The 13,922-nt window shown below is 37.1% G+C and overlaps 1 protein-coding gene across 1 annotated transcript in view; it reads left to right on the forward strand.

Annotated features, from left to right (window-relative positions):
- WWC3 (WWC family member 3) overlaps positions 1–13,922 on the forward strand; it is a 96,580-nt gene that overhangs the window by 51,170 nt on the left and 31,488 nt on the right. Inside the window, exons 6-8 of the mRNA XM_050332040.1 lie at positions 622–751; positions 6,204–6,353; positions 7,879–7,952. Of these exons, the coding sequence (XP_050187997.1) occupies positions 622–751; positions 6,204–6,353; positions 7,879–7,952 (354 nt within the window). The remainder of the gene's footprint in view (positions 1–621; positions 752–6,203; positions 6,354–7,878; positions 7,953–13,922) is intronic.

Raw genomic sequence — 13,922 nt, forward strand, 5'->3', positions numbered from 1 at the left:
AACCAGTAGAATGTTCCACTTGAGTCTTTTATGTCAAGATGGAAACATTAGTAGTACTTCAACCTTATGTCATATTAGTACTCTTGCTCTTTGCCGAGTTTACATTTAAAATCTTCTGGGATAGTCCCGGGTCGTGTTTTTCAGTGCAGGATTATGATGTCTTATAGAAAAGATACTCAAAGATCCTTAAAGAGCAGGAAAGCATGCTAGAAACTTCTAAAGCAAGATCAGATAAAAGTCCTGGAAGAGATGCTGCAATGTGTAGTGCTGCATGGAAAATGTGACAGCTAGACTGCTACCTTATCTTTTGAGTTACAACCATGTAGGTTAGTTTTAGGTTGATTTTACTTTTGTTGCTTGAAATAGGCCACAGACATTGCCCACAGAAAGCTCTGTGTTAGGACATTAAACTGAGGAAATTTGTTGCTTCTGAAGAACCTCGGTAGATAATTGCTTTGCTTTGTCTTTAGAGTGGACTTGGCACTGAGTGCTTAGTTCTGAACAGAATATAATTTTATTCCTGGAAATGAAGTGGAACATGAAGAAGCAAGCGGTCTTAAGAAGTCTGTGTGTTTTCTAATTGTGTGAAAATTCCTGAATTTGTCTTAATCTTTTGAACAGGATTGATCGTAAGATGTCAAATGCTCATACAAATTACAGACTGGATGAAGCACAAGCTATAATGAGTGAACTTCGAACCATAAAGAAAGCTATATGCACAGGTGAAAAAGAAAGGCAGGACCTTATGCAGGTAAAAATATGCTACTGAACAAATAGCTGCTAAATAGCAGTTACCTACTGCTGTTTTCTTGTTAGGGATTGCATTGGGTTTACCAAGTTTAAGTAATGAAGTCTGATTTTTCTGTTTGATATTTACCAATATCAAGCAGCTCAAAAAAGGTAAGTAGTAATTTTCTATGGTGTGAACTCAGATTTTTATATACATTTTGTATTTTTGTCTTAGGTAATGTAGTTACCTAAGTTACATTTAGATAAATGTCTTTATTGAATATAGTTTTCCATTGTTGCTATGTCTAAGGCTGCTGTGGAGAACCTGTGCTGAATTAAAAAAAAAAGAAAATATTTGTTTTGCAATATTTGTTTTTCATTTTGTTTAATGTCTCTTTGTATTACCTATAATGAAGTAAGTTTGAGAATTCATGTGTTAAAATGCTTACCATGTCAACCATGTTTTTCCTTTTCTAAGTATTTCACAAAACTGGATCTCTATGTTACAATGTCACTTTTTGCCCTAAACTCTGATGTACCCACATCAAAGCACATGTTAATTTAAAATGTTCTTGCAAAACCCTAAAGATTATGATTAAATACAGTGTATACAGAAACCAAAACGAAACCTTAAAATTATTTAATGAGTCCGAGCATGAGGATTGAGGGGAGATACATGCCTGAGTAGTGGTCTAATTTTTGAATGGATTCTGCATCCCACTTTGAGCTCTCAGTTGTGTGTCTGTGTTATTAATGTGGTAGGGGCTTGATCAAAGGAAAATGAGCCTGTGCCACCACAGGGACTTCAATACAGACTTGGTAAAATATGCTGCAGATACAGAGAGGTCATAAGGACAATTCTCTTCACCCAGTCTTCAAACATCTGTATGGAAAAAGACATTTGTTATCTAAAGTTTTGGAACTGTACTAAATATTGCTACTCAAACATTTTCTTTCAGTTTTCTCTGCAGTAGTTTTTTGAATTTTTTTCTTTTTTTTTTTTTGTTTTAATTGTTAAATGATATGGGTAGCTTATAATCTACATATAATTAATTTCCATAGTTATACAATTATTCTGTACCCAAAGCATTACACAGAGGTCATTTGATGGACCACAAATCCTTGTTCAAGTAGACAGAACACTTAAGTTGCTGTGAAAAGTTTCTGCCTTGGCAGCTTTTAACATATTTGATATTTTGGGTTGGCCAAGTTTTAAAGTGATTCTCAGCCTGCCACATGCCTGGCTAGCAAGAAATTATTAGAAAGGCAGTTCTTTGTGGATACGGTAACACACATTTTAGGAAACGAACTGGTGATATAAAGACTTAAATGTGAGATCTTGGAGCAACTTAACTACTGGCCTTGTTTTCACTCCCCTAATACATTTCCCCCCCCGCCCCCGTCTTTTCCTAACGTTTTTGGCCCTCAGTGGCAGTAAATTCAGCCATAAACACTGAGATGCTGAAAATCATATATGTTAACCCAACCTTAGGTGCATTTGCAGTTTCTTTAAATAGAGTGTTGAGGGAGTTAGAAGTCTGGGATCGAGCTTGGCATGAAGGATTGGGCAATACTCACAGAACCAGAATGCAGAGGCTGCACAAGACAGAAGCAAAAGTGAAAAGTGTTTCATCCTTCTTCATGGGTCTACGTGAAATGCAGGAAATATGAGTCTAGGAAGTATCGTTTTTTTAATGAATCTGTTGTGATAGCATCCGGTAATAGACATATAGTCCAGGACAATCTAGAAAATAGCTTCCCACACGAGTGTAGCATGCAAAACAGTTCTCTATGTTTTGTTGCAGTAGTAATAAGGAATTAAATGCCATAGTTGCAACATCTACAGTTGTAAAAGTTCTGTATTTCTGCCAACTTCTGCAAAAATATCCAGCTCTCTGCCTCATACTTTTTTTTAATGTTGACAAAAAATTACCTTTGTTGTCACCACAGTTATCTGTGCTTTTTCTTTTTATAATTACTTGAAGATTATTGTTCTGGATTTATTTAACTTTGTCTAACAAGGACAAATCTATTTTAAATATCTTCCTAATGAGTTCAGAATTTGATTTTTAATTTACTGTCAATATTGAAATAGTTTTGTCCTTGAAAATGCTACATTTTAAAGCTATTGCTGGTAAAACAAACTTTGTTATGAAATCTTTTTTTGGTTTGAAATTTGTTAATAGAGGAGTTTGAAGTATTGTGTAAAAAGATGGGGATTTATTTCAGAGAAAGGAAATAGACGGGGCCATTGTAAACAACAGAACTAAACATAGTAGAAGTGACTCAGTCTTGTGTAGGTGCTTGGAAAATTGTAGCTGCTGTAGAAATACGATAATTAGATTTAGTTGTGTGGGAGAAAAGGTTGACGAGGAAAGGAGAGGGTGGTCAGATTTAAACTGAATGCTGTGGTTACAAATAAAGCCAAACATGCAGTGTCAGTGCTCCAAAACAGTGGGTGAAATTTTTATATAAGATTGAATAATAAAGGTGTATGGTTAGGTTCCTGAAAGCAATTTGTTTGTCTCTACTTCCCATCTCTGTCATACTTTTTTCTGTTCCAGGTGCATGTGCTTTTAAAATATCTCCTTTATCCTTGGGAAGCACAGGAATTTGCTTTTTGTGTTTTGTTGTTGTTGTTGTTGTTTTTTTCCTTTCTTTTTGGTACCAGTGAGATTGACTAATAGGTTAGATAGGAACTGCACTGAAATTGTGCAGAGAGCTACCACATCAGGTGGTAAGAGGCAATGATGAAATGACACTGCTTGTTTATCTCTTTTTGTGTAAGTCTGGGCTGCTGTGCCTAGAACTTCACATTAACAGTAGACTCTCTGGTAGTTTCTGTGGGACTGCAATAAACAGTTCCTAAACTCTAGATGAAAGATGGATTCCCCCATAGAGCTGGGGAGGAAATTACTCCTAGCAATTTATGTAAATTTTTTCTGTTTAAAAGTATGCTAATATGGGTTGTAATTTTCCATGTTAGGATTGCTGGTGGCTGTGTTTTCATTCACCCAACTATAAGGACTCAAGGCATTTACACTTGCCCTAGGGCATAGTCACCTGTGCAATAGATGTAAGTTAATGTGATGCTACTTGGTGATTGCCACCTGTCAAATGCTTTGTAATTTTTAATTAGTGACCAGGGTTCAGCAACTGTGCCCAGACAGAAAGCCTGACCAGCAGCCAAGCAGCCCTTCATTAACTACCAGGGAGAATGCTGGAGGGTGTCAGGAGCATACCAGGAGGGTATGCAGTAACTGAAGTACAGGCAAAAATTTAGATTTAAATTCTAGCATCAGGATCTGTGGCATTGCACATACCTGTAACATAATATGTGTTAACCAAAGAGGGCAGATGGGACATAATTTATTTGGGAGAAACCTCAGGCTTTCTGAAACCTTGAGTGCAGTTCCTGTCTAACCTATTAGTCAATCTCACTGGCCATGCTTTAGTGGGAAGAGGCCATGATCTGAAATTATTATTTCCATGTTACAAACCCATTAGGGATCCCCCTTCATCCTCCATACAACAAGAGACTTGACTGGGTGATTTCTAATGAGTTTTGAAGAAGAAAGTTAGACGGGAGTCTGCAGTTTTCATAAAGTAAAAGACACTTCTTTTTTCCATGGTGTGGAGCAGTTCGTTTCAGAGCAAGTCTTGGAGAATAAAGGGACATTAGCTAGGGACTTCTTGGCAATGTAACTTGAAATTGAATTTTGCTGTCATAGAACTGAGAAGAAAATATTTTGTTTGTCCTTCATATTAAGATGGCTCAGTTCAATTGGGAGGTGGCAGAAGAGCTGGCTTTTTTGGAGGATCCAGGACAAGTAAGGTTTCTGGAGGCAACTGGTGACTGGCATGTCTGGCATTGCTCTGCACTGTCCTCCATCCCTGCAAATGCTGAGCATGAAATCCCAGCCCCACTCAGACCCTGTAGTAAGAGCAGAGAGAGACTGAGGAGGGAACAGTACCTGCTCTCTGACATGTGGTGTGTACCTGTGACTCTGCCTTTCCTTTCTCCACCTTAGGGGGTGTCAGGGAGGAACACAGGAACCTTCCTTGTAGCCAGAAACCTACTTGTTTATTCATCCTATACCAGATTTTGTGTTTTCCCTCTTTTTCATCTCCAGTGGAGGCTGGCCTGAGGGAGAGACTGGTATATGAGAGTGAAAGGATGGACTTGATGATCTCAGGGGTCCTTTCCAACTCATCTGATTCTATGATTCTATGATTCTATGACCATGTATGATGGAAATGGAGGCCACCAGAAGAAGGTGCTTTTTCTGGCCAGTTTCAGGCCTACTGCAGTTCCATCCTATGAGATGCTTCCTAGGCTCTGAAACCAGATGCCTTCATCTTCAGAGTGGCCTTGCTGTTCCTGTCAGTAGCCAACACTTGTTACACAGGTTCATTTCTGGACTCCATTAGTTGAATTTGTTGTAAGAAAAAGCAGCATTGCTGTGTTATCCTTTTTAAACTGCACTTTGAGAAATCTCCTGATAATTAGATATGGGCAGTAACCTGGGCTTGTTGCAAATCACCAGTGGTAAGAGCCACTGAGATTCCTGAGGGTCAGCCTTTTCCCGATGCAGTGCTTTGGATTTGTCTCTGATTCTGTAGTTCAGATACTGGACTAAGCAGTTTTAGAGATTTTTGTTTTTTTTTTTACTCTGTATTTTTAGAACAAGATTGTTTGATTATGTTATGATTAATAAATTGCTACAGCTCTTCAAATTTCTGACTTTTTTTTCCACATTAGATTGTCCTTCATCTTCTGGTGAGAGGACGGATTATTTTTTTTTTTTTTGAGTCTGTCAACCAAGCTTATATTGTCAGAAAAGTTATTTTTAGGATTTTGTGTGATTCTGTTGTATTCCCCTTTGCCCTTAAAGACTGCTTGAGTTTCTGCTTTACCCTGACAGTTTGTGTCATTGTCTAGACATTTCAGTGATGTCCCTTGCTTAACCCAATGTGTAAAATATCTCTTAACTATGTGAAGCTTGGGTAAGAGAGCACAAGGGTGAAATCAGCTGTCATAAAAGTACAATCAGTACAAGGTATTCATCAAGTTGGATGTGATAACAGTGGTGGCTAAGGAATGTAACCTGTGAAGAAGATGGCAAAAGGGCAGGTGAATCACATTTGTCTTCTCTATCAGCTAAAGTGAAGTTGACAGCTGCTAGATTTAAAGAACTGCAAGCTATACAGAAGATAAAGCATTCATAGATCTAAAACAAATAATTTAAAATCTGTTTACTGCTACATACATCTTTTAAAAGGGGAGGTTTATTTCAAAGCAAAACCTGTACATGTTAGTAACACTGCAATGAATTTTATTTTCTGTAAGTAGTCCTTCTATGGGCAAGCTAGCAGTCATATTTCTTAAATAAAATTTCCATAATTTTGTTTTCTGTTATTAAAAAGTATTATAAATTTTTTTTCTAATTAAAAAAAAATCTCTTCTCCTGTAGAGTCTGGCCAAGTTAACAGATGGATTCAGGAATAGCTGTTGTATTACAGATTCTCTGCAGGATCTGCAGCACAATTCTAGTTCACTCAGTGACTCCTGTTTACCTCAACAACACTGTGATGCTTGTTCTCAGACTGACATCACTGGAGAGGTATGTGTTCCTGTGTGAAACATTTGCTGTAGAAAATTAGCTGGTTTTGAACTACAGTGGTACATTGTTATTTCCTGTTTTAATTGAAGAGGTGGTGGCTGGAGCAGAACGAAAAATACAAAGCAACATTGGTGGTGAGGAAGTTGCATTTGCTTATTGGTTCCAGAGTGTTTGAGCTGTGGGCTTGGTGGTTCTGCTGCTTGAGCATGGCACAGGGATGCAGGGATGTGTTCACAGGTCAGTGGCAGGTAAGATCAGCTCCTAGACTCAGCCAGCCCAGCAGAGCACATCCCGCATTACCGCTGAGGTAATAAAACATCTGCTTCTGTGGATGATTGACACCAAAGTAAGAAGACAACCTGTTTGTCGTTTGTTAGTACTACAGTCTGGATGTTATCCACATTTGGTTAGAAATCATCTCAATTATTGGCTCTTATCATCCCATTTATCCTCTGTTGTCTTTGTTCACTGAGGACTTGTTGTCAAGTTGGATGTCTCCAGAGGGTCCCTACAAAGGAGATCTTGTGTTTTTAAGAAGATAGACTTCTCAAGAATCTAAGAAAACTTAGCTACTGCTAGGCTGTCTTTGAGTGTTAGGTAGATGGTATTTCATTTTTCAGATGGGTGGTGAATGGGATTATTGAATTCTGAAAGAAATTGCCAAAAGGAACATAGCAACATTTTCCCATTCACAGCACACATTAAATGCTGTCCAAGACAAGAACAGTCTGAAAATTGTGTTTATCAGGTATAGGCTTTTTGTAAAGGAAAATAAAATTACATATTTATGTTAATTTTCTGCTGAATTATTGGTTGTAAAATGTGAGTAGAAAAGAGGTGGATTTTTTACCCATGTTATGATGAAGAGGGCAAAACCATCAGCTGCATGAGAACTCCAGAGATGCAGCAATGCACTTGCACAGGGACTTAGGTTTTAACTTTTAGACCATACACAAACTTCTGAGGAGGGAACTGCTAATGCCTTAAGAATGAAATTACTGTAGAAACAGAACTGTATACAGTAGGAGTTGTAACATAAATGCTCATTCTACAACTGCTTCAATGATCAGGTGATTTTTTTGTACCAATGTTTAAAATATACTAATGCTGTAAGTGTTGGGTAACACATCACAATATGGGGAATGTAATCTGAATTGCTTCTAATTAAACTATCCATAAAATAACTGTATTAAGTAGTAAAATATTTAACTTTTTGTGTTTTAGACTTGAAAAGCTTTAGATTTGAAAAGCTTTGACTATTCATCAGTGATTCAATTTGCTAACTCTTGATTTCCAGGATTATAATTTATTGAAAGGACTCTTTTATTTTCTGTACTTTTAGCCATAAATTAGTTTTGTATTTCTAAAGCATAACATTGATTTTTATTATATTGCTAGTTAAAGCATGGAGGTTTTTTTAGTGAGTCCAGTAAATTAGACTAATTTATCCCTTTATGGTGAGTGTTTTTAAATTTTTATTTGTTCCTCTCTTTTTCCCCCTCTCCTCACTCTTCAACTCTACAAGTTTGGGTTTGATGACAAAACAAGACTTGTAGACAAAGTAAGACTGAACTGGCAATATGAAGAGGCTAAGAAAAGGTAATTAAAGATAAATTTATTGGGTTTTACATTTACTCTTGTGATTAAGATTTTCAAAGTAGAGCTGGAACCGACCTTCCTACTGAAACATCTTTGGAAAGACTAATTTGCTCACCATTGAGTAATTCACAGATAATAAAATTTTAAATAAAGATAAGACTTTATTGTAAGATTATTGTATTTGTTTGCAGAGGTAAAGCTAAATGTCAGCCCTATTCTACACTTGTATAAACTGTAGAAGTTCAGTTAAACTGTTCTACATTTTTTCACCCTCCTTCTCAAACCTCAGTATAAACAGTCTTTAAATTTACAGTTACCAGCCTTGTCTGTCAGTATATCCAAAGCTTTGCATACCTGTGTTCTAAGTTCAATGTACTGAAGTCATGAACCCAGTGTGAAGAAAGAATGCAGAACCTCATGTGAGACAAGTGAAGATGTTCGGAGCTGAACAAAAGGGTATATAAAAATAAATGTTGAGATTAAAAAAAAATATAAAAGTGAAAAAAAAAGTATTAATTTAAGTAGATTAATTATTCACTAAGTCATTCAATCTAGTTGCTTATCATAAGGATTTCTCTCGTGGAGGTCAGTCATGCTGTGTTTTTTCATGAGTTTGTAGAAGTAGTCTTTTCTTATTTAGTACTGTTTTAAAAGTACTATCTATTTGTATAGTTTAATGGAACCTCATTGAACCCCATTGTTTTCAAACTATTTGCCACATATTCAGGACAAAAGTGTGGGTATAGATGATGACTCGAACACAGTATTTAATGCACTTATGATTATTTTAATTTGTGCTGATAGAACATTCTGTTATTAATATTGACTGACACTTAGAAGATTCTGTATAGTCAACTTTACCTTAGTTTTAAATTTTTATCGTTAGAATTTTTTTCTTTTCAGTGTTGTCTATTTTTCCATTTTTTTACATCTCTCAGAACAAGGGTTAAAAAAACAAATCCAGTGCTTCTGCCTCTTTTTTTCCATATCATAGTGACTTTTTCTTTGGGGGAATGTGTAATGCTGTCATGTGTCTTGGCAGGAATTGGAAGCTTTATAGGCAGTTCACCATTTTGTTATTCTTGGAAAATTTATCCACATTTGAGCACAATACAGGCTTCAAAAAATTAAATTGGTGCAAGCATGTTAGATAAACAAAAATCTTCAGGATCTGTAACTTAAATGAAAGTCTGCATTGTAAATACTGCATGTGAATACTGGTGACGATTACCTAACAAAGGTTAAATAATTGGGGATAAAAAGAACAAAACATAAACGTGTCAGTGTCCTATTTGGCCATAGACTTAACACTTAGCACTTACTAGTCCAGTGGTAGTTTAGGGACTCATGACAATTGCTGAAAGAAGAATGATAGAGTTTAGTTTTACACTGTTTAGTTTAGCAGAGCCACTGATGCTGTGAAGATTGTATTACAATGTTTTTAGTTCAGTTTTCTGACATATCTTTTTGGTGTGTTTTTCAAAACAATTCTGTTCTTCTGTGTTATTGCAGGGAAAAGATGGAGTGGTGTTTTCTTGGAGGGGGCAAAGAGGTGTTGGCGTTTTCTGGGTTAATTTTTTTTAGTAGCAAAGCATTTTTCAGCTGGAAATGCTGAACATTTGTTTCTGCATGGAATGCAGTATTTCTGAACATCAGAAGTGAGCTGGGGTTTGATCTTAATTAAGTGTAGAAAATTTGGGTAACTAACCTTCCAACTAGAGAATGGTAATTGCAGTAAGAGTAGTTTTGCTGTCCCGGGATAGTAGCTCTGACAGTCGTCTGTTATTTAGCAAAAGCATGTTAGTTGCTTTAAAATAGTAGCCTTATTCTGCCCAGTGTGTTGTACGGAAGTAATCAGCTTTCAGCTTTTGAGTGGAACTGCACAAAGCTCATTGCCCCTACCAGTTATCTCTGTGGTTGCATTCTTCATTTATCATGCATTCCTTCCCCTTAGCTTGCTGGCATTTCTGTAGAGCTTTTGTCTCTGCTAAATATCTTTGTGTTCATTCTCCCTTGGCTGGTGAAATATCTACTGTTACTGCGCAGTGTGGGTGACGGAATGTGCTGTGATGGATTAAAATCTACAAAGTAGAAAATTAAAATGCTACAGTATGTCACAACTGTAAGGCAGTATTTATGACTACTTGCTTGGGGTGTGGAAACGTATGGCAAAGACGTACAATAGACAGACTTTTAATGGGAGACTTTTAAAATGCACTGTTGGAGAAAAACTTTTGCCATAAAGGAAAGTAGGCAAAAAGCCCCGCAAACTGAGGGACAGTGTTGTGTTTTAGTCACTCTTGTGAATCTATCCAGGTATAAGCAGAATATATACCATATGTACTAATAAGTCTTTAAAAATAAAAATACCTTCTCTGTATATGGAGTCTATGCAAGGAAATGCACTGTTGGGATTTCTGAATGAAGAATCTTGAGGAATTCAGGAAATGAGACCCAGTGATAGCAGAAAAGTTGGCTTGCGCTCGTGAAATCTCTCTTCCCTCATCAAAGATCATTTCATTTTAACTTCTTCTTCGAAAATCTCTCCAACTACTGAGTGGTTTGGCCTTTGAATAAATTAAGACATTCACATAGCTTTCCCCCTCCCCCCCCTTCAGTTTCCCACTGGAAGGAAGTTGGATGATTTGCAATATAATTTTTCCCATGGGTATTTCAGATGTTTTGTGCTGTGGGTTCTGACATCTCCAGCACACTGGGGAAGAGATCCTCTCCCCTGTTTTCTGGTCCAGGCTCTGGAAGGAGGTGTACAAGTTCTACTTTTTAACTCACTAATCATGCTGAAGAGAGGCTCAATTGCTTCTGCTCTCTACTCTTCTCTGCCCTGCTCTCCCCCCCACCATTATTTCTAAATAAACTATACCTTATTTCCATGAAATTTCTTCTCTCAGATCTGTCAGTGTGGCCCTCCAGAGAAGCAGGAGGGAGGGAGGACAGTCTTTTTGAACAGACAGCCCCAAGCTGCCTGGGTAAATACTGTTTTTAGTTTCAGTTGCTATTTGAGGGAGACCACCTCTCATGAAAGCATTTGCACACTGGAAAGTGTACCCCTCGAGCACTTTTCTGAATAGACTGTTTCATAGAAAGAGAAATCAAAAGCAAATTGTTTTTCTTTGATAACTTTTAAGTTGTGCAGTTGAGTATAATGACTACATGAAGTACATTAGCAAATGATCATGAAATGTCATTGCTGCAGTGCCACATGTCCTTGAATTGTATTAATTGGTAGATGAAAAATGATCCCTCCAAGAAGAAGCACCAAAAGTTTTAACTGTGATTGTTTTTATTTTATTTTTTTTTAATAGTCCAGTCTGGTAGTAACTGACTTTAATCAGCTAATACATCCAGGCATCTTCAACCAGCTTATCTAGTTTGGGTGAAAAAGCAGTAATTTATTTGTGTCTTCTGTAAATTTGAATTCAAAGATCTTACTTTTTATTTCATTTCATAGAGCATACACTGGCTGTCAAGAGATTTATTTTAGCCTTATAAAAGCCTTTTCGTCAGCTATGCTTAATATTTCTCCATTCTCTTTAAGAATATTTCTTCTTTCTGTTCAGTACAGTTTGTTGCAAACTTGTTGTCTCTTTTCAAAAATAAAATTCCAGCTGGGCTTTTAAAAGCACTAGCACAATCAGAAGTGTGTCAGTGCAGTTTGAACTTGTACTGGCAAAATATGTGTTGGTTGGATATTGGTAGCAACATTCCAGTTCTTATACAATAGCACAGTCAAGTATTTTCCTGTTAAACTTCATCTTGTGTAGACGGGTTTCAAGGCAACTAGCCTAATACCTAGTGAAATTCAGTTATTTTGTATGCTTTATTCTGCTAAACTAATCTGAAAATCTGATTTAAGGATGAAGTAATTTGTTTGATATCATAAATATATGTCCCAACCAAACCTAAATCTCCCAGTGTCAATTTTTAAACATAAAACACTTTCTTTGGGTTATAAAGGGAGCTGAGACATGCTTTTGAACTGTCTTTAAAGTTTTCATACTGCCTCACCTGTTAATTGGAGAAGAATACTGATTCCTCTCCACTGGTTTTTAGGAGGCTTTTACAATTTTCCTAAAGTTCACTACTGAGTTTTATCTGCAGAATGCTAGTGGACTCTAAAGGTTTCATGAGTTTCTTAAGCCAGTTTAAGAGCTCGTTGTTATTGAATGAATCAGGCTGCCAGGAAGGCTGGATATTCTACAGAGCGTACTCGTGTTGTCCGCCAAAGCCACAGTGGCACATAGTTGCAGGAACAGCCAAAGTAGACACGGTGGAGAAATTCTGTGAGCATTTGGCTGAGTTCCCCGGCTTCTTGTTCTTTCCATGTCTTTTTTCCCCTTTCCTTAGCCTTCCCCTCTTTGGATATAAATCATAATCCATGCTGAAGTGGGTCAGTAGATGCCAGAAATTACCAAGTTCTTACAACCTTCATTATGTGTCTTCAGTGCCACAACCACCTCCTCTGGGTTTGTATGTGGGAGAAGTTCCCTGTTACCTGAAGTGTCAGAGAACTGGATCCAATTATAAGCCTAAGGAAAAGAGTAAGCAGGGCTGATTTATGTGATCATAGCCACCATTCTCCTTCAAATCGTAACTGTGGAATTTTTTCATTATTTTATCCCCACCGGTCTTCCCATTCCACAGGTAACAGAGGCCTCAGCTCTAGAGTGATCTGGTATGTCACCCAAAAGTCTAGGCATTTTAGTGTAAGGGGATATTTTTTGTTTGCTTGGTTGATTTTTTTTTCTCCTTGAAAAATTCAAGCAAAGTAAGTTTGAAGACCTTGTTTAGGCTAGAAAGACCAGAGCTTGTAGGTTAGGAAGTGCCAACTGTAGGATACCCATAATTTGTCCCTTTTATGAGCATGAGTTAGTATCTTTGAATTGATTCAGGGCATTTCCCTCCAAAAGACACTTATCTTATTCAGAATCTGAGTAATAGTCTAATATGGGGTTAATTGTACTTGTAAATCACTAATCTCACAGAAAGTGATTTTTACTCACTTCTCATATTTAATAAATATACTGAAGCTCTTGAACTCAGCAGTATAATTTAGTTAGTGCTGGGTTCAGATAGCAGCCTTGATTGAATGTGAGGTTCTATAAACTAATAAAACCTTTAAGGTTCCCCAGGTATTTTCAATGACAGAAGGGGTTGCCTCTTTTATCTGGGGGGAGCTCTATAGATCTGTAATGATTCAGACATGCTATTAAATTTAATTAAATTTTGGAAATGCTTTTCTGCCCCTGTGATGTAGTTTGTGTAGTAAACTACCGACTGTACAGATCTCCACCCTCATGCTGTGTCTACATTGTCTTGGGCGAGGCATTATTCTAGCTACCTTCTATGGCCTTTTCAGGGCAAGTGTGCTGTTTCAAAGCAGTGTTTGCTTAAGATCATCAGGTTAAACCTTTGTCATCCCATCTGTGCCCCTCCTGCTTTTCTGCTTAACCAGGAGCTGTTATGTTCATCTCTATTCAAAATTTTTAAATACTGAAATAAGCAGCAAGTTGGTCTGCCTACCTAGGAAACCAGTCATTTGATACCACCTACTCCAGTGTGGAATGCTAGCTCCTCAGCACTTGTTATGCAAGGATGGGAATGGGCAAAATGCCTGGAATGTTGATGGCTCAAAATTAACTGTTTTTTCCCCAGGAATATGTTAAATTGCTGTATCAGTAGGGACCTCAGTATCTGGCATTAGGCCAGATAAAAGCATTCTTTTACAGTGACTGTACTTAAAAAGTAGGATCCTAAAAATACTCAGTAGGAAGGAAAATGTGTTTGAGAAAGAGGCTTCATAATGGATCCTAAATATTTTTTCCACTTTAAGTTGCAATCTATGTCAAGTCATTGATTTATTTAAGTGAATGTTTAATGTAGGTTAATATATGCACTAAGTTTGAAAATGGAAATGAGCCACTCTCTTTTGTAACATGCCAGTGGTGAGAA

Source organism: Myiozetetes cayanensis, unplaced genomic scaffold (genome assembly GCF_022539395.1).
Source record: "Myiozetetes cayanensis isolate MyiCay16 unplaced genomic scaffold, myiCay2020 scf5-8, whole genome shotgun sequence".
NCBI lineage: Eukaryota > Metazoa > Chordata > Aves > Passeriformes > Tyrannidae > Myiozetetes > Myiozetetes cayanensis.